The 25,519-nt window shown below is 46.5% G+C and overlaps 3 protein-coding genes across 6 annotated transcripts; all 3 read left to right on the top strand.

Annotated features, from left to right (window-relative positions):
• The first annotated feature begins 1,332 nt into the window (after positions 1 to 1,332).
• On the top strand, positions 1,333 to 25,244 carry LOC129588868 (uncharacterized). Of its 3 annotated transcripts, XM_055483273.1 has the most exons (9): positions 1,333 to 1,987; positions 2,491 to 2,848; positions 3,124 to 3,278; positions 6,575 to 6,712; positions 6,768 to 8,079; positions 8,142 to 8,424; positions 8,481 to 8,684; positions 8,745 to 8,824; positions 8,885 to 9,414. In XM_055483273.1, exons 3-9 carry the CDS (start codon positions 3,195 to 3,197, stop codon positions 9,292 to 9,294), a joined length of 2,511 nt encoding a protein of 836 aa, XP_055339248.1. In that variant the 5' UTR covers positions 1,333 to 1,987; positions 2,491 to 2,848; positions 3,124 to 3,194; the 3' UTR covers positions 9,295 to 9,414. The 3 variants fall into 3 exon arrangements, with proteins under 3 accessions (XP_055339248.1, XP_055339249.1, XP_055339247.1); XM_055483274.1 differs by lacking the exons at positions 1,333 to 1,987; positions 2,491 to 2,848; positions 3,124 to 3,278 and adding exons at positions 4,885 to 6,365; positions 24,508 to 25,244 and having other exon boundaries at positions 8,885 to 9,042; XM_055483272.1 differs by lacking the exons at positions 1,333 to 1,987; positions 2,491 to 2,848; positions 3,124 to 3,278 and adding an exon at positions 4,885 to 6,365.
• Positions 3,137 to 4,858, top strand: LOC129588870 (acidic leucine-rich nuclear phosphoprotein 32 family member B-like). 2 transcript variants are annotated; one of them, XM_055483277.1, is made up of 3 exons: positions 3,137 to 4,206; positions 4,299 to 4,346; positions 4,414 to 4,858. In XM_055483277.1, exons 1-3 carry the CDS (start codon positions 3,705 to 3,707, stop codon positions 4,533 to 4,535), a joined length of 672 nt encoding a protein of 223 aa, XP_055339252.1. In that variant the 5' UTR covers positions 3,137 to 3,704; the 3' UTR covers positions 4,536 to 4,858. The 2 variants fall into 2 exon arrangements, with proteins under 2 accessions (XP_055339252.1, XP_055339251.1); XM_055483276.1 differs by having other exon boundaries at positions 4,275 to 4,346.
• On the top strand, positions 10,609 to 12,339 carry LOC129588869 (uncharacterized). The gene is made up of 2 exons (XM_055483275.1): positions 10,609 to 11,354; positions 11,413 to 12,339. The coding sequence occupies exons 1-2, from the start codon at positions 10,629 to 10,631 to the stop codon at positions 11,659 to 11,661; spliced, it is 975 nt and encodes a 324-aa protein (XP_055339250.1). The 5' UTR covers positions 10,609 to 10,628; the 3' UTR covers positions 11,662 to 12,339.
• Positions 25,245 to 25,519: the final 275 nt, after the last annotated feature.

The following is a 25,519-nucleotide window of genomic DNA, read 5'->3' as shown; positions in this document are numbered from 1 at the left end:
CGAAATAATTATTATAACAGAAAAACTTCCTCTATGCTATCCTTATCGGGGATCGTACCCATTACCCAAATCGCGATTCTTCGTCGTATTTGGATAGACACTCGCTGCTTTCAAAATTCATTCACATGTTTCTGGCAATGGTAGTCGCTATACCACTTTCAGCTTTTTCCACTAGCTTTTTAGTTGCGTTTCCCCCTTTCCGCGAGTTCGGCCTCTGCGCCTACTCTCACGCCGGTGCAGTCGATGTACGAGGCTGCCAGTGTGTCCACGCAGGTGACATCCACGGTCAGCGGTTTTCCGCGCTCCCATGGCACAAGGAAGATCACATCTGGCCTGTTCTTATCTTTCACCGACAGACCTTTTGGTTTCATCCTCGCTGGAAAACGGGCCATTTTTAGCCCACAAGTAATTATACCGTCGTGGCGTGGCAGTCTTCCGGGTGACCGTTTACATCGGAGCCCATGCCGGCCCGGACTGTACACCAAACAGCAACATAAACCCACGGCCAAGACACGACTGCAAACACGACATCGTGCGCCGGCCGGTATCGCCGCGAGAGCGCAACCCAGGGGAACGCTCTATGAAAACGAAATCCGTCTTTGGAAGGTGTTAGCAGGAAAATACTGCCTGTGTCATTCGTACCGTCGAGAGTGGTGTTTTGCTGTAACCTTAACTCTTGATATTGTTATCGTGGTTTAAAAATCAAAAACAAGAAAAAAATGTGTGAACGTATGGCAGTATTTATAGAACAGGGACAGTTTACAAAATGTCGATATTCTATTCCATAATATAAAAAAAGTTTAACGGCATCTGAAAAAGTTCAAGATGTTTCAAAAAGTTTGATGCAGAAATATAGTACATAAAGACTATGCACTTGTAACATGCGTTGCGCAATAACTTAATTAAAAAAGATCTGAATTGTGTTCTGGAATTCAGACTCGAATTGAATTACTGATTTACAGTAGACGCTACCGGCAACCCGAAGTCTTTTATGATCGATCAGCGAATAACCGCGCATCAGAACGACTGAGAAATCATTTTTGACTAAACACTATAAGCAGCTTGCACGTGCAGATATCCTATCAAATGTTTTGTTCTGTCGTTTGTTCCGCTTATCAGCGCAGTTGCATTATTTCCTCAGCAACTGTGTTTAATACAACAGAAGTTGGCGGTTGACGCCGACAGCCGATATCCAAATAAAAACTTAAGATAGCCACAATGGAAAGTTTGCATTCTTGCGATAACAGCGTGCTCATCATTTATCCTGTCCAAGATAAACGTAGCCCGACCATCGCATGATGACATTAAAGTTGTAATAATCGCTATCAAGCTGCTCAGTCTGCAGGCTCCCGCATCGCAAGAAATCGGCACCATGCATCGCCCAGTGATCCTCTTCGCCACGTTACTGCTGTGTATATCCCCGTATGCCTGTCTCCCCCACCCCAACTGCAAATACACCGCCAGCGCCCCAACCCTCCTGGAATGCTTGACCGGCAATAAAAACCTGCCCAGGGATTTCGCCGTGGACCTCGTACCGGACGTGGCGACCCTGCGCATCGGCTGTCCGTCGTACAGCGCCTCGTATTTTTGTAATACGTTGCACGATGACTGCGACCCAATCCCCTTCCGCCCCGCCCTCCTAACTGTCACCTTACAAGGCTTCCAATCTGCCACCAACGGTTCGCGACCGCGCTTCGAGAAGCTCCTGCAGAACGTGGCGCCCCACATCACCGCACTGCACATCACGAACAGCAAAGTTGGGTATCTGGACGCGGAGCTGCTGCGCGGGTTTGCCTCGTTACGGGCGCTGAACCTAGCGACGGATTATATTCAGGATATCGCGCCGACTGCGTTTCAGGCGCTACGTTTTCCTCTGGCGCCAGGGTTTAACGTCAGCGTGTCGTCAACATTGCGCGAGCTGACACTATCCAGTAACGCGCTGCGACAGTTTGATTTAACGGTTCTGAAGCCGGTGTCGTACAGTATGGTAAGTCTAGCGACGTTGAGTTATGGATTTCACTTGGAAATGCAAATACAAGTTTTATCCCGCAATTTCAATCGCATCAACACAGGGACAACACATTTTCACTTTCTAAAAAATTTTGTAATAAATAAAAATTAAAATATGTAATTAAATCTTTTTTCATACAGGTTTCTAATTAAGAAACAAATGATTACGCTACATTACTGCTTACACAGCTTTTTAAAAACTTTAATGAGCAGAAAAAACAAAAAATAAATTCTCTTTGCTATGTTTTTGGAAAACAATTAACCACACAAAAGTCAAATTAATTTTTTATTTTTTGAAAATATAATACTAATTTATTCATTCTAAAAAACAAAAAAACATAAATTAAATTTAACTTTAAATATTATTTAAAAAAATATAACTTTTCTAAACTATAAAATTATTAAACATTTCTATTTTTTACTTGCAACTTAAGATGGTTTGCAACTTAAGATGGTTTTAATGATTTTTATTTCTTGCAGGATGTTCTCGATTTGAGCAGCCAGAACCCTCCCATGACCGCCCTGATGCGCAGCGGTCCCGGCTTCCCGCTCTTCCTCACGAGCTTCGTCGTCAGCTCGAACGGTATCACAAACGTCTCCTACGACATCCTCCGTCCCATCGTGCCGCGAAATCCGTCAAACTAAGTTTTCAACTTTTATACTAACGCTTTCTGTAAGGGCTTCAGCTCGCCGGAATGTGGCTGTTGTGAAGTGGAGGACTTCTTCCGGTGGACACGCGGCTTACGCAAACCCAACACCAACAGCGGTGTCTATTTTTCTTGCAATGGAAGGAGCTTTGATGCCCGTACGGCGTTTACCTCTGACCTTTTCCGCTACTGTACGTATTTCACTGCTTTTTGGACTATAAACGTTTCTTTAATATGCTTTTAAAAAACACACAAAATTTTCGGTATTATTCAAGTCAAGACGTAATTTTCCCAGCCTTCATAAGAAAATAAGGTAGCAGTTCACCAGAGCAGCTGATGATGCACTTGAATGGTTTTTACGTAACGTAACGTAAGGAAGTCCATGCGTCTCTAACGCGGCACATGTGGTACAGAGTAGTAGTTGCTTCCATTTCAAATGTAATTCTTCGTTTGGATTTTCTTTAAGGCCCTTCGGCACCAACTGCGTCAACTGCTGCGACCTGCTACGAAGCCCCGCCCATCACGATAACCTGCAGCATGGCCGGGGAAATGGCAACCAACGAACCGAATGTGGATAAGAGCGACGCGTCGTCCCTGGTTTTCACCGCCATACAGCAGCACGTAGGTCCGGTCCCCAATAGGAATCGCCCATTCTAGTAAGGACTGTAGCCCATATAATTGGGAAAATGTCTATGGCTACAGTCCTGCGTATGGTGGGATACGGTGTGCGGGTGGCGTAACAGCGTGCGGGTGGCAGTTAGCACACATGGCGGTCAACCACCGCCTGTGCACAGTTACCAACTATTCAATTTTGCATACCAGCCTCCTATGCAACCGCTCCTATGCAAATCGTGGAAATTGTCTTTGTCTACCGAACTGAGCCACTTTGCATAGGACAGATTGTGTATAAAACACTATGTACACTGTACCGGAATAAATGTTAATGATTAATTATTGTTGTATACTTACACAGTATTGTGCACTTTTTGTGTGTGTGTAGCACTGTACTTGTTGTTACTGTATACTGTTCTGTACTTCATCTGGAAAATGTTCCGCTCTCCTATTTATACCACTATTAATATGTTTGCGTACTTGGCTGACCAGCCCGACGACGCCAAGACCATCATCCTGGATGAATTTCCTTTCAGCGATTTCCGCGACGTGCCGCTGCTGCGCTTCACGAACCTGCGTTGTCTGTCGGCCAACGCCTGTGGAGTGAAGTCGGTCCTTGGACTGCCACCGCTGCCCAACCTGACCTATCTTCAGTTGAACGACAACCAGCTGGGATACAACCCGGACAGTCCCCATTTCGAGGTGCTCGCGACGGCTACACCGAATCTGAAGCGGCTTACGTTGGCAAACAACGGGATCAGCAGCGACGACATTCTGAAGCCATTGAAGGACTTGCCGGCCCTGCACACGGTGGACCTTGGTTACAACAGCGTGAACCGCACCCATCACCGCCAGCTGTACGATGCCGTGCCGCAGGTTATGCACTGGGACGGAGACGGTGGAGAGACCGACTGCGACAGCGATGCAGAAATGAGCGGTGAGAATTATTCCTTGTCACCGTGATAAATTAATTTTTAATTGCGTTTTATGAAGTTTTTTACTCAGAAAATTTCATGTATTTTGAATCAGGGTCAGAGAAGGAGGAAGAAGCCGACGATGCCTCGATGGCCGATTCAGGTAACTGCTCTTACTAACGTAATTGTTCCAACCTTCGTTTGTAAAATTTTTTCGGCAATTCTTGCAGACAGCACATGGCTGCTGTCCGACGATGATGTGGATCATATTTCGGATTCGGCTTCCGAACCGGGCATGGACGCCAGCGACCACCAGGACGAAGACGGTGACGACGTCATTATGCTGGACTAGTATGGTTTCTAGTATTGTTGAATTATTTCTGTTGTTTTCTGTTACCCCCACCGGAACCCCCACGGGAATTTCCGTGGACAGTATTTTTTGTTCTGCTTTTTGTGCTAGTTACTTCCTTATTTTCACTTCCTTGTTTTCAGTTATACTTCTGAACTCGTACGTGTCCATTGTGAAATAAAATCTGCAAATTGCATAGGAGGCTGGTATGCAAATCGGTGCTTTTCGAAATATAAAATCTGTTGGTCCAAAAATCACTTCGAGTTAGATTCTGACAGTTGAAATTTTGCTCTTGTAATTTTTCGACATTCAAAAATCTGCTGTTGTGCACATTCAGTGTTCGTAATTTCGTTCCGTCGGATTTTGTTATTCTTGAAATTATGGATTGCGAGTTATCGGAAAATGACCTTGTTGATGCGGCAGCTTTAGCGGCCTTAGACGACTTGGTCTTTGAAGATGAGGCAATGGTTTTGTCGCATGAAGACATTATTGATGCTGCCGAGTTAGCCGGTATGAATGACTGGGTGTTCGGTGTGGCTCAAGTAGGAGGTGGTGGCGGTATCCCTCAGGATTTTTGAGTGGTTGAACATGTTGCTGTCGAGGCCAAAGGGCACCGTTTTTCAAAGACTCACAACATGCGTTTCAAGTGGTTTATGGTTAGCGTGCATGATTTGGACGCCATCAGTTTTATTGAAGCACCTGCTGTAATAGTGGCTGTGTTGGATTACATCCTTGCTACTGTTCTGGAGGGAATCGCTGATCACCAGTATGTTCGTGTATCAGTGGAGTCGGCCCATTTGTCCTTTCCTATCTGGACGCCTCCGACCTTACGATCACAGCTGACCGTGCAGCGTTGGATGGCGGAAATATCGAAGGTCCTCAATTCGCATCAAGAGTTGGTCATCGATGATTCGTTTGCGGTTTCCATGGAGCATACGGAGATTCCTTCTGGTCGATGTGTGCAGGACGTCCCGTTGTTATTTCACCAGAAGCTGAAGAAGATGAGGTCGGTCATCTTGATCAACAACGACGACGAGATTTGTATGGCCCGCGCGCTGGTAATCGGTAAAGCTTTTGCGGACGGCCGGGAGGATTATGCCAAACATATTGCCAAGGGAAAAAGGGAAATCCTCGCACTGTCCAAGGACCTTATTGAAGACGCTGGCTTACCCATCCGAGAATACACGCTCGCCGACGTTGCGGCCTTCGAAAAGGTACTCCCTGGATACCAAATTGTGGTTGTCAGCACCATGCAAGCTAATAGTATCGTCTACAGTGGAAAACGCGAGAAAAAACATATTTGTCTGTTGTTCCATAATCGGCATTTTGACGTGTTGACATCAATGACGGCATTCTTCAATCGTGGCTATTAGTGTTTTGAATGCAACAAAGGCTACAACGACCGAAGAAGCCATCGTTGCACTGGGCAGTGCAATCAGTGTTTGCGTCCGAGTTGTCCAATGGACACTTCCAATATGCTCTCCTACACTGATTGTAAAGTTTTATGGACAGTCTTGTTTTGACCACCATAAGTTGGGCCCCAGCACGGAGATGTTATTTCGCAATCGGCGAAGCATCTGCAGTACCGTGAAAATGTGCGACCAGTGCGGATCTGTTTATTCTCTGATGAGACGACAACCAGGAGCGAGTCACTTGTGTGGAGAGATGTTCTGCAAGACCTGTCGAGAACACGTCGTAGGGGACCATCGCTGTTATATGAAGCCACAGAAATTGGGCCCGTTCCAGAAGATGCAGTACTCCGATGCTCAGTTCTTATTTTTCGACTTCGAGACTTACGTTGCTGAGGCCGGGCGGCTGTACCCAAATCTTGCAGTAAGTGCAACGCACGATAGTTAGTAAGATTTTTCAAATTTTAATAAAATGTGTTTGCTATAACTGGTTGCGCAATCTTTTATACTTGGAAACAGGGGTATTTTTTGAATAATATGTTCACAAAAACTAGACAGTGAGATAACAGATGTGATTTTGCTACCCCCACCAAAACCCCCACCGACAGTCTGTTGTTTTTGTGGCCACTGTAGGTGATGCAAAATGACGATGGCGAAGAGTGGATATTTCCCAGAGAGAATGAACCGCTTTGCGACATCACTGATCAGCTGTGCCGATTTCTGTTCAGCGACGACCACCGTGATCATTACATTATTGCCCATAATTTTCAAGTAAGTTCTCCGGTGGCTGTTTGTTTTCTTAGTACATGGTGTTGTTAATTTGAAGGCATTCGACGGGTATTTCATCATGAACTGGCTTCTGACCAACGGTATTGTTCCCCGAGTGATTATGAACGGCGGCAAGATAATGCAACTAGATGTACCGCAGCTCAACATTCGCTTTCGGGACAGCATTAATTTCAACCCGCAAAGCCTGTCCAAATGGCCCGCCACGTTCGGCATTGCAGATACCGCTAAAGGCCTTTTCCCACACCGTTTTAATCGCCCCGAAAACTGGGACCAAGTGACGGAGTTCCCTTCCATGGAGGAGTACGGGTACCGGTTTATGAACAAGAAGGACCGGGAATCTTTCAAGATATGGTACGAAGATGAAGTTGCTGCCAAAGAGAACACCTTTGACTTCCGCAAAGAGTTTGTCAGCTACTGCAGTAACGACGTAACTGTGCTTCGTAAGTGTTGCCTGCAGTTCCGCAGTCTCTTTTTGGGCATCAGCAACGGAATCTGTCCATTTTCGTCGTCCATAACCATTGCTGGATTATGCGGTTTGTATTGGCGTACAAATATCCTCAAGGCTAACCAGATCGGTTTGATTCCACCACAAGGATACCACTCCAACAGAAACCAGTCCGCCAAGGCACTGAAGTGGCTGCAGTGGATGGAGCTGGAAGAGAACTGTCCTATCCAGACCAGAGCCTCAGGAGCAGAATTCAAAATTGGACAGTATTTTGTGGATGGGTACTCGGCCTCTACCGGTAAAGTTTTTGAATTTCACGGTTGCTGGGACCATGGATGCCCTGAATGCACTGCTCCGGATACGTTCCACCCTTTCCGAAACCTGCCCATGAGCAAGATTTATGAAGAAACCATCCAACGGGATGCTCGTATTCGTAGCATGGGCCATGAACTTTGCGTGATTTGGGAGCACGAGTTCGACAGTCTTGTGAAACAGGAGCCGTTTTTTGCAGCCTTTATTGAAGAGATCACTGTACGGCAGCCCATTAATCCCCGGGATGCGTTTTATGGCGGTCGCACGAATGCCACCAAGCTTTTTCATAGCGTGAAGGACGACGAAAAGATTCGTTACTTTGATGTCTGCAGCGAATACCCCTACGTTAATAAGAACAAGCGCTACCCCATCGGACATCCGACCATCATCAATAAGGATTTTGATGGGATTGCCAATTACTTTGGGATAATTCAGTGTGAAGTACTGCCACCGTCAGATCTCTATCTTTCCGTCTTGCCATACCGATCCAACGGGAAGTTGGTCTTTTCTTTATGCCGCACTTGCGCCCAAGAAAAGCAGAACGCACCATGTACACACGCGAACGATGAACGGGTACTCATTGGAACTTGGTGTAAGTATCGAATTCCGCATGTGTAAAACCCCCACATAAACCCCCACGGGAACTTTTTTTAGGTTTGCCGGAGTTACACGCTGCAATTGACCGCGGTTACGTCGTGATAAAGATATTTGAAGTTTGGCATTTCGAACAGTCCGAAGAGCGATTGTTCGCGGACTACATTGATCGTTTTCTCAAGATCAAAACCGAAGCGAGTGGATGGCCAGCGGATGTCGCTAGCGACCTGGAAAAAGACCAGTATCTGCGGGATTTCCATGAACACGAAGGGATCGAACTGGAGCGCGACAAGATAGAAGCCAATCCAGGGATGAGAGCACTGGCAAAGCTCTGTTTGAATAGGTATATACTTGAACTTGTTGCTTTGCAAAGCGCACAATGACCGCCTTTGTTTGCAGCTTCTGGGGCCGTTTGGGCATGCAGGACAACAAACCAAACACCAAGTATATTTCTTCGCCGGAGGAATTTTACCGAATGCTTCTTTCTGGAGAGTATCATATACACTCGTGGGACCTGTTCAGTGACGATGTGCTCCAACTATCATACACCAGGGAAAGCCTGTTCGTCGAGCAGAACCCACACGCCAACGTAGTTTTAGCTGCGTAAGTGTCAACTGACTTTGGGGTGCACCGGTAATTCATCGGTGAAATTTTTTGTTACAGGTTTACGACCTGCTGGGCACGCTTTCACTTGTATGGTTACATGGAACGAGTGCAGGACACGTTATTGTATTTCGACACTGGTGAGACACCTGCTCAACTTCTTGATAAGTGACAAAACGTGATCCTTGCGTATTTTTCAGATTCCATAATTTTTGTGGACAGACCAGGAATTTCCGTTCCTCCGACGGGCAAGTTTCTCGGCGACTTGACGGACGAATTACAAGCTGGGCAGTTCATCACCCAGTTCGTCAGCCTTGGCCCGAAGACGTACTCTTACAAGACCAACGACGGAAAAAGTGTAGTTAAAGTTAAAGGTTTTACACTTAACGGTCAAACTAGCGAAGTCTTAACTTTTGAAAAAATGGTGGGAATTCTGGAGAAGAAAACCGATTTTCTTGTGGCAGAGTACCCAGACAGTATTAAGCGCGATAAGAAAACTATGACTTTAAAACAAGTGGATCTTTGTAAACGGCTAAGTTTTACGTACGATAAGCGAAGAATTGTTGATATCGATTGGAGTACTTTGCCTTACGGTTATACGTCGCGATGAAGTTCTGAATAAAATCCGAATTGATTTTTCTCAGTTTATTGGTAGCATTAACACCAAATCAACCATCGCCCAAGTCAAATCAACTTCAGACTTCGCGCCTAGAAAATTACAGCGCCCACTTGCAAACAAAATAGCCGTACACTCTGGCAATTTGATTCGTAAACCAAGAAATCTATCAGCAAAATAGGGAACATTCAACCGCTTACTAACACTGTCGAGGTCAAACTTCTGACCAAAATCATGCGTGCCCACAATATTGACCACCATATAGTCGGTAACAGAACAATCATAACCAATTTTACGCAGTAATCGCACAAAATATTTTAGCAAAAAAACGCGATACGTCCAGATTCTTGCCACCATTCACGGTCACTTTACCGTTGACATACAGCTGACAGTGTGCTCTGGGTGGTGCAATCCGACGAAGGAGGAGTCCGGAAAACGAACGGGGGGTATACTGAGCCAGCGGCAAGCGTTTCTCAATCTCGGTCAGATTCAGGGGGCAGTTTAGCTTCGCGGTGGCAACAACATTGGTGATCCGTACCATTTCTGTGTAACCACAGTCCGAAGATGATTGCCTTCCGCTGGGTGGTTTGGCTTGCAGATGTCAATCGCCGGAACGTTGGGCAGTGATAATCCTCCAGATTGATGACTTCCGGCAAGTACTTTTCCAGGAAACGGCACTTTTCCAATCTCTTGGCGTAGAACGTGACGTCAGCTGGTCGGCCGATTCTTTCAAAAATATTCTCAAAAACCACCGTTGTCTGATTGTGGCGGTAGTCACCGTAAGTGTGCCAGATCAATCCGTGAGAATGGCGCGCTTGTCTCTCCAAGTCACGTGCACACTGGGAAGCACTGCGCGGTAGCGTAAATGTGTAAAAGCCGACTTCCCCTTTTTCGGGACAGAAAAACGCCAACTGTTTTAAGAATTTTAGTTCGTCAATCACGAACCAATCAGCACCTAGAACACACCTTAGACCCATTTTGAACTGTGTGAATGAATCGAATGAACTGCAACTAACAAATACGCGTTGCTTTTGTACTGCAACAATCGTACGTTTTTCGTCTTCCCCAAATTTGCATAGGAGAGTGGTATGCAAAACCAGTATGTTCCACTGGTAGCAGGTCTTTTATGTACGTACAAGTGCAGATTTACTCAACTTGCATAGGAGCGTCCTATGCAAAACTGAGCCTGCAGCACCTTTCCAGATTTTGCACAGGATAACGCTTGTCTGCCAGCCCATAAAAGCAAGCAATAAACGAATCACTATATCATTTTTCGATGCTTCTGTTTCCTAAACTACTTTAAAGACGTTTTTTCCTTTGCATCAACTATGGAGTTCATTCCTGATTTAATTTCCTCTGAACGTGCCATGTCTCCCAAGCCGTCAAGCAGTGGAGCCGCCCGCGAGATTCCGGCCACGCCTCTGAAGCCACGTACTTTTGCCAAACGCCGTGCCCCGGAAGTGGATGATGTGAAGCTAAGCCTAGCCAAGAAGTTCAAGGAGCAAGAGGTCAACAAGCATTCTCGTCACGCCTTTACCCATGAAGGTGCCAATGTCTACAAGATCGGCTTCGAGAAGTGCGTGTACGCCCGTTTCCAAGACGGAGTCTCGGCCATTGTCATCGGAGAGTGGAAGAAGCAGAGCGACGACACCTACCGCCGCACCCTGGAAAAGTCCATCACGGTAAAGAAGCCTGGATTCATGCGCTTGTGTGCCTTGATTATGAGCGGCAAAGGGGACCTGGACAAGATCTCCCAGTGCAGCAGCGGGACCGATGGTAAGCTGACACCACTGTACGCCCTGGAGAATGGATTGTACTTTGGATGGGGACGCTACAACCGTGTCAACACGGCCACCGTGCGTCGTTACACTCTCGGCAACAACGGCGACCTGATTCCCACCAAAGCTGGCGTTACGTTTGGGTTGAAAACCTACGACGGACTGAAGGAGCTGGTTGTGGACATGACTCTGCTGAAAGAGCTCCTCACTGTGGATGAAGCCAACCATGTGACGAAGACTTTGAAGTCTGCCTTGGCTTATGACAAGCTGAAAGAAGTAAGCGGTTCTGTCTTAAGTTTTATTTGCACGTATCCATGTGTATCACTTAATCTAGGAAGTGGCCGAAGAGTTTACGGAGCTGATCCACCAGATGCGTGGACGTAACGCCAAGATGGTGTGCGGGAGCGCCAGCGATGACGAGTGGGCAGCGGCTGAGAAGGCCATTTTGGAGTCGCGCTACGTGGAGGCTGTGTTGTTGGAAGCTGACCAAGTGGACGTTGGGCAAGTTATTGGATTGGACGTTAAAGGGTATCTTGAACTTAATGCTTTGGAGTTTCGTGCCATGTTTGCAAAGCTCATCTGAGCGATGTCAGTGATTGCTTCTTATTGGCTTAGCGTTTCATTTGACTCTTTTTTCTTAATCGAATAAACCGCGGCTGTTTTTTCCGTCATTTTAATTCCGATATGCGTTTACATATTTGTCGGATAAATGCACTGTCAATGACTTTAGTGTTGATGTCAAAATAAGAATTAACATACTGACAGACCATTTTGTCGTTGCTCGCTCGATTATCGGTAAACAAATGCACAATATTAGTGTAAGATTCACCACAAACACGTCGAAGAATAAAAAATAAACAATATTGCCCACACACGGTAGAATATTCAGATTGAAATTGTTCGGATTGCTCTATAATCCGATTCGCTGACATTATGCTCGCAAAATTCTTGGTATACGAATCCAGTTTCCTCCCAAATGAATCAAACACTTCCAGTACTCCATCTTGTTCTTGGTAAAGAGCGATCCAGTGTGATCCGTCTTGGTCCGCTGGATCAGTGTTCACCACCGCCGCACCAGGGTAGGGCGAAAGTGTATTTTTCACTTTGTCGCTGGCATACACTCCACGCAGCACTGTTTTCGTCGATGAGTTCGACTGTAGGGCACTGAAAATCTGGTCCGTGTTCATGTTGAAAAATCCGCAATCAACTGGCGATGCTGGTTAATTTCGATAATGCTGTCGTACACCAACATGGCGACCATCATGACTGTTTTATCCAGAGGTTACTCAAAGTTAACCGACACGCTTAAATTGCCTTGCTTCACCAAAGTCAGCGGTCCTCTTCCTGTATGTCCCGGTGTCAAGTCAAAGCCGAATAACGTGTAACCACCATTATAAGCCGTCCGATTAAAATGAACACTGTTTTGTGGATGTGTTCGATATCCCAAGGCGTCCAACAAACCATCGTAGCACTCTAACGACTGTGACCGTCCAAAATCGGCAGTGTATGGTTTTGTGGGGTAGCTCTGTCCATCCACTTCCACACTAATCTGGGTGACGTTAAAGTGTTGAAAGTTGAAAGGATTTGTTTTGATGTTGCCGTGAAAATCGTCGCTTTCCAGGAAACCGATGATCATAACCTTGGGAATCTGTCCGATCTGCAGGTTGCTCACCACGGTGCTCTGCGTCTTTTGTGGAATATCCGACACACGCATCACCACGCGCTCAATGTGATACTTGACGGTTTTCTTTAGCATTTCCGAGGCCACGGCCGTCATGAAATCGGGTGCCGGGATATACCGGCGGACCGATAAGCGAGCATTCCGAATGAACGGTTGAACTGTTTGGTGGTGTCGGTATCCCATACACGCAAACAGAATTCCGGCCGGCTCATCACCAACCGGATATTGATGGGAACACCAGTGCACAATGGCTTACTTTGGTCGAATAAGTCCGCAAATATTTTACCCGACAACTGCACGTAGTTACTGCCAGCAAACAGGGCTTTGCGGCTAACTTCTCCTTTGTTGTCTTTTTCGTCGCTCATCTTGTGTGCAGTGTCAGTGTAAAACGCAGCAGATGACAACTGGGACCTTTGGGCATCCACCGAATAAGACAGCAGAGAATCCAAATAAGCCCGATATGGATAAAATGTCGCAGCATCCGAGATCAGTCGATTTGCCACAGTTACGTGGCACGAAGAGAACAGCGAATGCAGAAAATTGTTGACGGGGGCCACATTGTCAGCGTTCGTTACCAGCGTCCAGTCAGCAGCTCCTTTCTTTACTTTGATGCCGACCTCCAATTCTAAGATCATATCTGCCAGGCTAAGCAGTCCAGCTGTACTGGGAGGGATGTAAAAATTGATATCGCCAGCCGAGCCGCTATCCGTCAGAATCGTGGTGGGGTTCAACTTCTCATGCTCGGTACGCCACCGATCAGTTAGCGTAGCCGGTAAGGCGAACAGTTGGTTCTCTAGCTGCATTGCTGGTTCCGAATTTTCCATCATCAGTAAGGCCATGGTCAAAAGTAGTCGGGAATACTTGTTGGAGGAATGCGTTTAATACGCCGTCGGTTACGTACAACACGGCGTTTCTTACGTATACCACTTCCTTCTTGCGGTGCTAAACGCTTGCTTATGGTTTCTTTGGCTTTATCAGCAACCTCTTTAATAGCCCCGGTAGCGGCTTCTTGCAAATGCGGCGTGGCGGCATCCAACGCTGCTTTGCCATGCGGAGCGGCACGGCGTATGATGGGTTTGGCGAACGCCGATATTTTGGCGAATAAGCTCTTCAGGATTTGGGGAAGGCCAGAGCCGTTTTGTAGTGTTCCACGGTAGCGAATGAGGGCGCTACCTCCAGTTTGGCTAACGAATATTTCGTTGTAGCGGCGCGGATCAGGAACATACTGAATGAAAGGCATTTTCAGTAGAGACGCTGTGGTCGGAAGTGCAATTTCACAAGAGACTTTCCCGTTTGGAATTTGGCTTCGTCTCCGAGATCGTTGGCAATAATCAGCTTGATAGTTTCAAAATGTTGGCGAAGAACTGGAACATAATGGGGAATGTCGAAGCGTGCTTCCACGGTTTGATTTACTTCGCCTCTAATAGGTACGGCACGCAGAAATTGCGCCGCGGTGTCTCCAATCAGACTGTAGTCGGCCACATCGCTGTATAAGAATAGGCTTTGGTTACCGAGCAGTGTGTTGACTGGTCGATCGGACAGAAATGTCGTCAGCTTTGGCGTTGGAGCTTTGTCCCAGAACGAAAGGTATTTAGCTTTCGCTTGACCATGCGCGGCGTCAATCGTTTCCGCAGGAACCTCCGGCTCAAATTGGCTTTGATCGAAACCCAGAATTTTTTGTAACGTTAAAGATTCGGGTGGAAAGCTAACAGATACTCGTTCATTTCCGATGCTGAGCTTGACCTTATGGTTGGTTGGCGTATAGAATTGTACGTACAACATTTTGTTGCCCGGCAATGCACTTTTGTAGTCCATCACTTTTCCGTTCATTAAATAGGTCTTTATGATAGGAGCCAAAGAGTTGATGGTTTGCAGTAGCAACTCTGCGTTCTTGTAGTTGCCCGGTGGCACCACAATACTTTTTTGGACACTGATATATCTAGGAGTTTGGATGAACTCACCATCTTTTTTCAAATAAAACTCTCGCACAACGTTTAATTGGATTTTTTGCTCAACAGGCAGAGTATAGAAGGAATTCAGATACTGCAGTTCCACCAGTGCCATTTGCCTTTCAAGGTAATAGGATGCTTCAGTTTGGTGGTCCAGTTCGACGGTGTGTTGGCAGGATCAGTAGCCACATCACTTGGCAGGGTTAGGTAGAATGGCGCACCTTCGTACATTTTCCATCTATCCACTGAACGTGTTCCGGTCCGTAGCCTAGCCAACGAACTAAGACTTTCTTTCCACGGCGTTTTACAATAAAGTCCACAGTGCGTTCTTTGTCAGGAACGTTTCGAACGAGAGATAACTCTGGTTCGTAGAATTTTCCGTCAATAGTGTCGTCTTGATAGTCTTTCAAAACATAAACCGGTACCGGATGAGGAATAACTTGTTGAACGAAGAATATCTCTTCCTTAAATCGATACCTGTATCCCTTTTCCACTTTTCCTTTCCGAATGGAAATCCGTACGGCATCACCAACCTTGTAGCGCGGTTTCTTTACCGTGGGCTGTGGGTACAGCTTGTTGTACACGGACAACGAATTTTCTTGCTTGACATCGATAGGTCGCAATCCATGGGCGCTATGCAAGGAGTGATTGTACGAAAGCACAATGTCCGGCAATTTGTCGATATAGTAAGTGCTGACGCGGTAACGGAATAATCGGAAAATGCGGGATTTGATCGTACGAATCACACGCTCAGCCATAGCACATTTTATGTCTTCATTCTGGGATGTGAAAAACTGGACGTTCTGGTCTTTTAAAAACGCACGCACAGTTGAATTCAGCATTTCGGTTCCTTTGTCGTATTGCAACTTTTCCGGTTTACCGAGTTCTTCAAACGATTTCTGAAGGGCATCGCGAGTTTCTTTTCCGGTCTTTGTCTTCAAGGCTTGAACACTCAGCATCTTTGAGAAGCAGTCAATAACAAACAACAAATACTTTATTCCACCATTTTCTTTGGAATATTTTGACAAATCGGCCAAATCAGCCTGATATTGCTGCCGCAGATTGGTAACTATCACTGGATTGCGTGGAAACCGTTTCCGGCTTTCTTTGGTGACAGTGTACGCATCGATCTCCTGCAATATCTCCTCCGCTTTCCGTTTGTTGACTCTGGTCTTTAGCGTTCTTCGCAATCGTTCGACGCCGCCAAAACTTCCGGGATGACGAGGATCGAGGTACCTCTTCATTAGGCGATCCATCGTTGCAGCAATTGGAGACACAGTTAATCTTAAAAAATCGGCACAATCGAATCACAGATGGTAAAAATCCAGACATTACGACAGTGTGATCCAACTAATTTTGCGTTTCATGCCGTGTCCCGTTTGGTGTTTGTGTGATCGTAAGCGGGGCACAGGAACGGGTGCTTCATCCGCTTTCTCTTTGGGGCGACTAGGGCGGGGCTTTTTGGTTAGAGGCGGAGTAGGAGGGACGTATTTGGGAGGTTCAACGGGATTTTCATCGGGCATGGCTTTTTGCTTCAAAACCTGGAAGCGTTCTAAGATATTGGAAAGTTGGCTGGCTTTTTCATATTCGCTTATATCTTTGCGTTGCAAGGTTTCGGCAACTAGGTTGTCTAGTGAGACGACAGCTTTGGCTTCGGGAGGCTCTCGATTGATTTGGATCTTTTCATGTAGTCGCTCCTCCATAACGCGACGAGGAACAATAAAATATTCATCCATTACCAATCAACGATGTAAGCACACCGGCAATAACAGGCAAGATAGCACCCAAAAATCCACCTTGTTGTAAAATCCGCTTCTTGGCTTTCATAGGATCTCTTCGCAAAGCTAACAGCTTTAATGCTTTGCGGTGGCGTTTGCACTTTTTCAGATCGGAAGGTGATAAACTGACGGTATTCTTGATGATGTTGACCGCTATTTCTTCCAAAGCCTTCAACTGCGGTTTATTAGCAAATCCCATCAAGACGCGACGCTGTTTCGGCTTTAGGTGTTTCAAAGTGATCACAAAAAGGGCAAGAGCTTTTACACGTTCCGACATGGCTTCGGTATTTCACTAGAATAGGCTTTCACAAAAATCCGCATCGACTGTTTGGGAAGAGTGTGTGATCTCACTCTTAAATAGTCCGGGCACGTCGATCGCATATCAATTATTAGTGGCTTGTACGGTTCCGCGGTGACTTTGCGGTACGCATCGATCACCTGATTCAGTCCGGTTTGACGAGCAAGCAGTTTAATTTGATTGATATCACGGACGTTTTTAAATAAAACAAGATACTGCGAGTTCAGCGTAATATCTCGCATAGATTTTCCTTGTTTATAAAGGTTCTGTAATAGCAGGATAACGGAAACATTTTTATGATGAATTCCGCGGGTAAACAAATTCGAACAGCGCGCGTCTTTGCAGATATCACTAGCCAGATCATCAATAATTAACAGGGTTTGCTGGTCAGGATCAAAGAAACCTTCTGTTTCAAAAATTCCATTAATGCCCTTGATAAACTCAACAGATTCTTGCAGTTAACCGAATGCTTTTTGCCATTCACCGTAACAGTACACTACTCGATCAGGAGACGGACAGATCATCTGCGCGCGGTTTTTAATCAAAGATAATACAAATTGAGTTTTACCCGACATTGTCGGTCCACAAACACACATACCGAAAAGCGCTTGAAAGCGCGGATATTCCTTTAGCGGACTACACATGATGACGACAACAAAGATTAAAAATAAAGAAACCGCTTTAATACATACAACACAGACTTTTACACTCAGGCTTTAAAGAACGGTGTACTTCCTCGGGATCGTCGCCTTTCTTCCACTTGTCAACCACCAGACCGCAGTACACGCATTCAGCAGTATTCCCTCCAGTCCACTGGAATCCAGCGGCAGCCAGTCGCACTGGATGGACGACCTGGGATTTCCAGCTGGCAGGGAAGGACGCCAAGCGGTTCTCGAAGGTTTTCATATCTTTAAGAGGTCCCAGTTCGTCTTCCTCGCAACAGTAACATATGTTGCCATTGCTTGGCCCTCGACGATCCCATAACTCTTCAACGCAGCAGTGGGCTTCATTAGCCTTCTCCTGGAGGCGTTGAATCTCGGCGATGGCATCCAGAACCAGTCGGCTGACAATCACGGGACACTGTGGACGGTAGCGGGCATGATGACCGTCCACTTGTTCATAGGGCAGCAAGTTCCACAGTCCCAAACCGCAGTAGTTGCAATGGATGAGGTTGGACCAAGTATGAGAAAATCCGGCCGCCGCCATGTCTTCTTTCGTCTGCGTAGTGAACTGCCATCGCTTCACATGGTTGAAACTGTTCAAGCGGGCAAGATAATGTGCCATCCGCGGGTTGAAGGTGGCCATACTGCAAATTAAAACAGATAAAGTAATGCTGCAACAAGACGAGCAAGCAAATCACGCACATTGTTCAATACTCTTGCCAGTACTGGTTCAGTTCTCGATGGATATTTGCATACACTGGGCGCAGGGTCTGCAGGTAGCGACAGTCTGGATTGCCTGTAGCGTGCTTCTTCCAAAAATCGTCACCCCACTCCGCAAATGTCAGCCGATGACCACAACAGAAACACTTGACGAGATAATAGCCTTGGTCAGGCACGTAGATATATCCGGCTTCGGCTAGACGCCGAGGAAGCTTAACACGGGAATTCAACTGTTCAACAGGAAAGGTCATCAAACTACTTTCTACTGTGCTGAATGCAGAGGTACCGAAAGGCTCCATTGCAGAAAAAGTGACGTCTGTCTACCGGTGATCGACCGTTTTATAGTCGATCCTCCTGTGCAATTTGTGGATTTGCACACGTCGCTTCTATGCAATTTGAAGATTTTTCACACGGCACTCCTGTGCACTTTTAAACTTCCGCTCACATTTAAGTAAACGCTATTGATCCAAATAATAAAAATCGCTCACAATGTCTAACCTACAGGCAATGCTCCCCGATTTAACGCGCCATGAGCGGCGGTGGGAAAAAATCGTTGTTGCCGTGTTCTACTTCCTCTTATTTGCAATGTTCACTTTTTTTGTCATGTTGGAATCATTGGGAAAAGTACTGCAGACAGATCACTGGAATCACACACTTCGGAATTCGACCTCCTAATGAAGGTAGTTGCTATCCGTTGGCGGATATTATTGCTTTGCTAATTGCAGCTTTTTTATTTTTAGTTTACGTTCGTACACCCGCATCAGGAGAGAAGCGGGAGCAATAGCAATGAAAGACCTTTGATTATTTGGTATTAATTTAGTTAGCTTTTAAATAGGAACCCGTGGGGGTTTCCGTGGGGGTAACTATGACTTGAATAAATAAAACAATGTCACCCTACGAAGCCGTCTCGCTTTATTCACAACTTAATTCTATCAAAATAATGAGTCAATACTGTCTCTTTAAGATCAGACAACTGCTGGAGGTCATACTCTTTCAAGAAGTTTACATGCTTAAACAGCCAGGCGTAGAAACAACCATCCGGCAATGCCTTAAGAACGCGCTCTTTAATTTGTTTCTGCGGCTTCTTCCCGTTCTTCGTATTCTTTTCCATAAAATCAGGCAGGTAAAGCTGCACCTCCTTATTAAGCTCTTCAAGGTACTGGTCCCAAAACGACGACGGTAGTTCTACGAGGGAAAAAAACAATTAGCATTATGATTCAGAAAGTGCTTGAAATAACTCACTGCCCGCAATGCGACCATTGTAAGGCACAAAACAGTCCAGCAACAGCAGCTGCTGATCAGCCGGAGCATCCCTGAACTGCTGCAGGACAAAGTAGCGTATGCTGGGAAAACAGCGAGCCGAAATCTCGAAACGAAGAAGAACGCCACGCGGGGAGGTTCTGAACAATCCGCGCAAGTCTGGTCCTAAATCCCGAGCGGCCGCGGATGGCAGTTTGTGGTCTACATCGATTTCCAATGGATTCTTGGCGTCGTGGTGGCTTCGGTAGGAAAGCGCATACTCCAAGAATGCTGCAAACTTGTCTTTGGATATCTCCGGCTTTTGGATTGAAGCGTCAAGGCGTAGTTCATTCACTTCATTACGACCGTCTCTTACAAAATGCAGTACTGTTGTGTCGCCGTGCGAAATGGTGTTGGTAACTGCGCCACCTACAAGCGTCAAGTTACATTTTAATCGCAATTATTTAGGAAAAGAAAATTCAGAAAAAAAAATAAATAAATAAAACTTCCGATAAAATTAAGGATCATTTGAAAAAAAAAAACATAAAAATGTTTATGAAAATAATTTGTATCTTGCATTGGTTGAGCGTTGTTGGGAAGAGCAGCAACAGGTGCCGCGTTTGCCACGAACTCATCAGGCAACAGTATGGAATACAGCTGAGCCCATCCTTCAGCAGGAATACCACTGGCAGCCTCTTCAGCAGGGGCAGCGTAACCGCTTTGCACTACTTCGGAAAACTCCGGCAATTCTTCCAAAACAGGAATTTCAACCGCAGGCACATCAGGAGATCCTAAATCCGCTAGAATGCTTGCGAGATCATGAGCAACATGTTCGTACGGTTCAGCAGGCTCCTGGCTAGCTACAGGATGTGTGAAGGGAGAACCTAGCATAAACTCTGACAGATCGAGAGAATCAAGCCAGTTAAATTCCATTGTAGAACTAGAAAACTTAAATTTTTGCGCGGCCACAAATTTTAAAATTGAGAACTGAAGCAGTAGAGCGCTAATTGTCGGATGCAAAACGGATTCTGTCCTCATATGCAAAACGAGCCCGTTCTTCTCACGGTTCTGACTGGTGGGAATAAAGTACTGCCGGTCCCACCCACGTAAGGGAGCATCCATAAATTACGTACGCAGAAAACCACGGTTTTTTCACCCCTCCCTCCCCCTTCGTAGCGGTCCGTCACGTTTGCTTGACCCCTCCCCCCTGGTTCGCTCCATCGTAATACATGGAGATGACCACCCCCTCCCCCCGGGTTCGTCGGGGTCGTCACAGCTTGTCACGTTTTTTGGACCCGTCCCTCCCTGGTTCGCTGCGTACGTAATTTATGGATCCCCCCTAATCAAGCTGCTCTTTGTCTTCCTACGTCACAAGAGTGACGGGCGCAATAACGGTAAAAAACGCGGGACGAAACAAATAATTGTTCTTATGCGTTGTGGTTGTATGTAAGGCTAAAGATTACACGCACGCTGCTTTTCTTCACCAAGATAGGATTCTTAAATCTATAAAAGTACAGTTGCTGTCCAGTCAGAGCAAAGCAAAAACCAAAATAAAAATACAACACTTATTCCTTGGAAGAAATGAGAACTTATCGTCGGAAAAAACAACATCATACTGGATATTTATTCCAGAACAAACAATAACAATAAAAAAGAATACAAATACAAACATAGACAGCCGGCCATAACCGTCCTAAGCCATCCACTCATCGTACACATAGTCCACATCGTCATTTTCTTCCGGCTCGGAATCGTCCTCATCATCCTCATCGGAGTCAGTCTCCACAATGACATCCTCATCGTCCACCCCAACCATGACCTCCAGGTCTGCTTCCGGTTCTTCGGCACCAACAGGCTCATCCGCCGCCAACATCGGCTCCTGATACAGCGGCAAGTTCTCCAGAGTGCGAGCTGCGTTGGCGTCGGCCACATCTTCCGGTCGCAGCCAAATAAACCAGGACGCCGCTGAACCTGGCCAGTCCCGGGTTCCTGGACGGATGGGATTCATATGCTTGTCCTTGTGGATGAAGCGGAACTTCCTGGCGGTAGGAAATTGACCCAACAAATAAGACTGACGGTGAGGACCTTCGCGCCATTTCGGGCAGGGATAATTACCGCCCTTTAGCCCGTGCAGATGGCGGTAAACCACCTCCGGGCGACCCATTGCCCCGAAGATGACCAGGCAAAACGGGCACTGGAAAAATCGGGAGCCACGTTTGGCCACGCGTTTCTTCAACAACTTAATCAGTCTGGCGATCTGCAAAGAGAAACAAATACAATTAACCTTAACACACCTCCAGTGGGGGTTTTGGTTTGGGTTCCAGAAGTGGGGGTTTCGGTGGGGGTATCGATGTAATTTAAAACGACGTTAATTGCGAACGGAAAAAAAACAGTAAATACCTTTTTGTAACCAGTCCCGACATCGCGACCATCAACCAAGTCGTCTATGGTGAGCTTTGTCGGCTCAAAGAACGACTGACTACCGTTATAGTGACTCCACTCTCCAATCGTACCGCACCACTCAAACACCGGCCGAGTTTCACCGTCGATTTCGATGGTAGTCACCCTCTCGATCGGATGGTCCCCATAGGGCGCACGTGCGGTTTCGGCGGAAGGAGCAGCACGGCCACTCGCGCGCTTCCGTTGTTTGGGGGTTCGTTTGGCGGTCTTGCGAGTCGTCCGGATTGCTGTAGGTGCTTTTGCATTGCACCGCTTGACAGCTCGACGCTGGGGCGGAGAGTAGGCCTTGTTCCACACTGGCGGAGCCATGCGGCGTCCAGACCCCGGCCTGGATGCTGAGCTACCAGGTGACGCCATGACCGGACTACAAAACAAAACAACAGTAAAAGTTAACTTTACTCTGGTAAGCAAATGTCCGATTACCGCGGTGGTTGGTCACTACTGGTCGAGACCCCTCGGGCACCGCGTGTGCGGCTCGCGACCGAGCCCCGCGGAGAAGACGCACGACCGGAGAGCGAACCCCGCGGCGAACGGTGCGTGCTGTCCAATACTGATCCCGGTGGCGAGCTTTGACGCGACAACGAGGATGGTGGCCGGGCTCGGGGCGGCTGCACAATGATTGTGTGCTTCGGACGATTCGGTGCAGACATGGGATTGACTGGGCTGGCCGGCATGGACTCAGCTGGGATGACCGGTGGAGGGCGAGGCTCCTCCACGGGCTCAACAGCGGCCGCGGCATCATGTTCCCTTTCCGCTTCCGATTCTGGCTGATTGGCCGCAGCAGCGTTCGCTCCTTCCGCTTCCGACACTTCCGGAATGGGCACGGTAACTTCCGTTTCTATGAGTTCGCCCATACCGCTACCAGTGGGAGTCTCATCGATGGCAAGCACCCGTTCGCTTTCCGAATCCTCTGTCAGGACGGGGCTGGGAGGCGTCGGAGGCGCGACTGGAGGTGCGGTTCGATAGGCCTTAATAAACATGTCCTCGTTCAGCGGGGTCTCCGTCACATCCTTTTCCGGAGAGTCCTTCGTGTAGATTTTCCCTATAAAAACAGCAGACCTACAGTGACCAATTTACATACATTTATTTTTCCATTTATACTTACCTTCAATCTCGATTGCTTCGATAGGAAATTTAGCTTTTTCAGCGATCATACTTTGGACTCTAGACAACTGAAAAAACACATTTGGTAGTTAAAATAACTATACTGTGTAAAGTTTAAGTTGAAAATAAAAAAATAAAAGCAAGTTTCAAATATATTATTTTTTTTCTTCTTATTACCGAATTGCAGTGCCCAACGGTAATCGTGATTGTACAATGAGCAGGAGACGGAATTCCGACTCGTACGCGCATGACTCTGAAAGTACAAAACACTAATTAGTAACACAAAGAGACACGATCAAAGTGCCGCACGGCGGTAGGCTTTCATTTAGCTACGATAATATAAATACAACCTCTCCCTGTACCACTCCTCTTAGTGGCAAGTCAACAACAGAAACTTGACGGCGTGCGCCGTGTTAGTTTGCCCGTCAGCACATACCTGTCTTGATTTTCACCGCTGAAAAGTTGAAGAACTGTTTTCCAAGATATCGTGAGGAATCAAATTTCGTCCCGTCTTGCAGTGTGCCTAAATTATGAATAATTTGTGGAATTTTACATTAACGAGTTATTATAATAAGAAAGAAAACATCAAAGAAAAACAAAGCTAATCCATTAGCGCGTTATTTTAGCGTAAGATTATATCTAGCGGTGGAGAGCAGTTCCCTGTACGTAAGGGCCAAAAGACAGTGATGCTACAGACGGGTGAACTGTTTACGCCGTATTTTAGAAAATGCGAAATCCTTACTTGTGTAATAAACGCTCACGGTCTATTCCTTTTTCGAAAAGATGGCTTCTGGGAACAGAAGAAAATGGGCCGAACAGCATATGGGCCGATAAACCGCTTCGCAACACAAACTGCGACCAAAACCAACAAACTGCACGGCTGCCGTTAGTGAACAGCATTTTCATTTTTCAGCAGCCAAAATCCGTCCTCTCGCACTGACACGGCATTATCCCGCATTTCTGTTAAGAGAAATAGCAAGGGTTCGCAAACATACCTCGCACAATGTGCAGAATCCCACCGAAGAGTTGACAGTAACATCCGGAACAAAATACCGTCCAAAAAACAGCACACATGCGGCGCAAACTTGTTGCTTATTAATTTTCGAAGTCCAGGGTAAAACTAGTATTTGATTCCGATGGAGGATACAAGTACGGTATCGACAGTTACACAAAATACAGGAAAACTGTACAAATACAAGTGAACTTTCACTTCAAAATCTGACATCAGCAAAGTGAAAAACCAACACAATTCTCCGAGTGGAGAGCTCGTTGAACGCGGTCATTATTTATTTTTTTATTTTTTATTATTTACTTCGGTAGTGTGTGCTAACTGCCACCCGCACGCTGTTACGCCACCCGCACACCGTATCCCACCATACGCAGGACTGTAGCCATAGACATTTTCCCAATTATATGGACTATAGTCCTTACTAGAATGGGCGATTCCTATTGGGGACCGGACCTACGTGCTGCTGGCAACACGCACGACAACTCCACCGAAAGTTCACCGGAAGTTATAACCGCGCATTGCTCCGCAGGAAAGATCGAGGTTTTTCAACCGATCACCGCGAGCGTCACCCAACTAAAATTGTCTATCGACACGAGCACAGAGTGTCGATCGAAGCTGCGGCAGTTCGTCACGTTCATCTACACGAAAAAATTCCCACAACTACCGAAAGAAAACACGGAAGAAGCCTCGGAAGCCGTCGAACTGATTCCGATCAATCGATGGGTCAATGAGTTCCTCATTTGCTCGGAGGTGCCTCCGTTGCTGGTCAGTTGCAACGGAACAGCGACGACGTTTTCTTATGATAACACGACGATTATTGACGCGACGGAGCTGTTTTTCCAATCGGACAACAGTCTTCGCTGTCGGAAGATCGCCAGCACCATACACCGTCATATTTTATCCCCGCGCAACACGGTCGTCGAGAGCGGGGTTTCTGCAGACTGGGAGCGGGACGCCGTAGTAGCGGCGTGCCAGAAAGGTCAAGTGGTCGTGTCCGATGGAAACCCAGAGCAGGCGGTCTTCGCCAATCTTCGCTACTATTCCGCGCCCAATCAGCTGTGCCGGGACGCGTTTAACCGTTTCGCTAAATACCTGTGGTCATCACTGGCTTAAACGAATCAGTTTCCATTATTTAGTGTTGTGCATTCCTGCGCTTTTGTATTCGCCGTAAATGAATTTCCTTTATGGTCGTCACAGAGTTCGTTAACAAAAAACCGCTTGAGCACGTACAGCTGCTAAAAAATGTTGACATGTCCGACACCGACAAACGCATCCGACTATACGCCATCATGTCCACTTTCTAAGAAAATAAGGGTAAAATTTTCATTGAATAACCGGGTAATGACGACCAACATAGCTCTAGTTTGCTTCGTTGTTTTATAGAATTTTCTTTATCAACTGCGTTCTTCAATTCTTCTAACAGTTTGTATACAGCCTAAATTATAAAGTACAAAATTTACTATTGTTGATATTACTGTGATGGCGGAACTGGAGCATACAGTAAAAGTTTTTTTCGAAGATGAAAAATGATGCCAAATTCC

This window comes from Paramacrobiotus metropolitanus, unplaced genomic scaffold (assembly GCF_019649055.1).
Source record: "Paramacrobiotus metropolitanus isolate TYO unplaced genomic scaffold, Prichtersi_v1.0 Parri_scaffold0000032, whole genome shotgun sequence".
NCBI lineage: Eukaryota > Metazoa > Tardigrada > Eutardigrada > Parachela > Macrobiotidae > Paramacrobiotus > Paramacrobiotus metropolitanus.
Note: the sequence above shows the minus strand (reverse complement) of the source record. Positions and strands in the feature narration are given on the sequence as shown.

Excerpts from the sequence above, each read along its gene's own strand:
- LOC129588870 (XM_055483276.1), top strand. The coding sequence starts at position 3,705 with ATGTTCCGCTCTCCTATTTATACCACTATTAATATGTTTGCGTACTTG. Across the intron at positions 4,207-4,274 it reads CAGCGATGCAGAAATGAGCG|AAAATTTCATGTATTTTGAA; the intron begins GTGAGAATTATT and ends TTTTTTACTCAG. Across the intron at positions 4,347-4,413 it reads TGCCTCGATGGCCGATTCAG|ACAGCACATGGCTGCTGTCC; the intron begins GTAACTGCTCTT and ends CAATTCTTGCAG.
- LOC129588868 (XM_055483272.1), top strand. The coding sequence starts at position 6,084 with ATGTTATTTCGCAATCGGCGAAGCATCTGCAGTACCGTGAAAATGTGC. Across the intron at positions 6,713-6,767 it reads TTATTGCCCATAATTTTCAA|GCATTCGACGGGTATTTCAT; the intron begins GTAAGTTCTCCG and ends GTTAATTTGAAG. Across the intron at positions 8,685-8,744 it reads GCCAACGTAGTTTTAGCTGC|GTTTACGACCTGCTGGGCAC; the intron begins GTAAGTGTCAAC and ends TTTTTGTTACAG.
- LOC129588869 (XM_055483275.1), top strand. The coding sequence starts at position 10,629 with ATGGAGTTCATTCCTGATTTAATTTCCTCTGAACGTGCCATGTCTCCC. Across the intron at positions 11,355-11,412 it reads CTTATGACAAGCTGAAAGAA|GAAGTGGCCGAAGAGTTTAC; the intron begins GTAAGCGGTTCT and ends CACTTAATCTAG.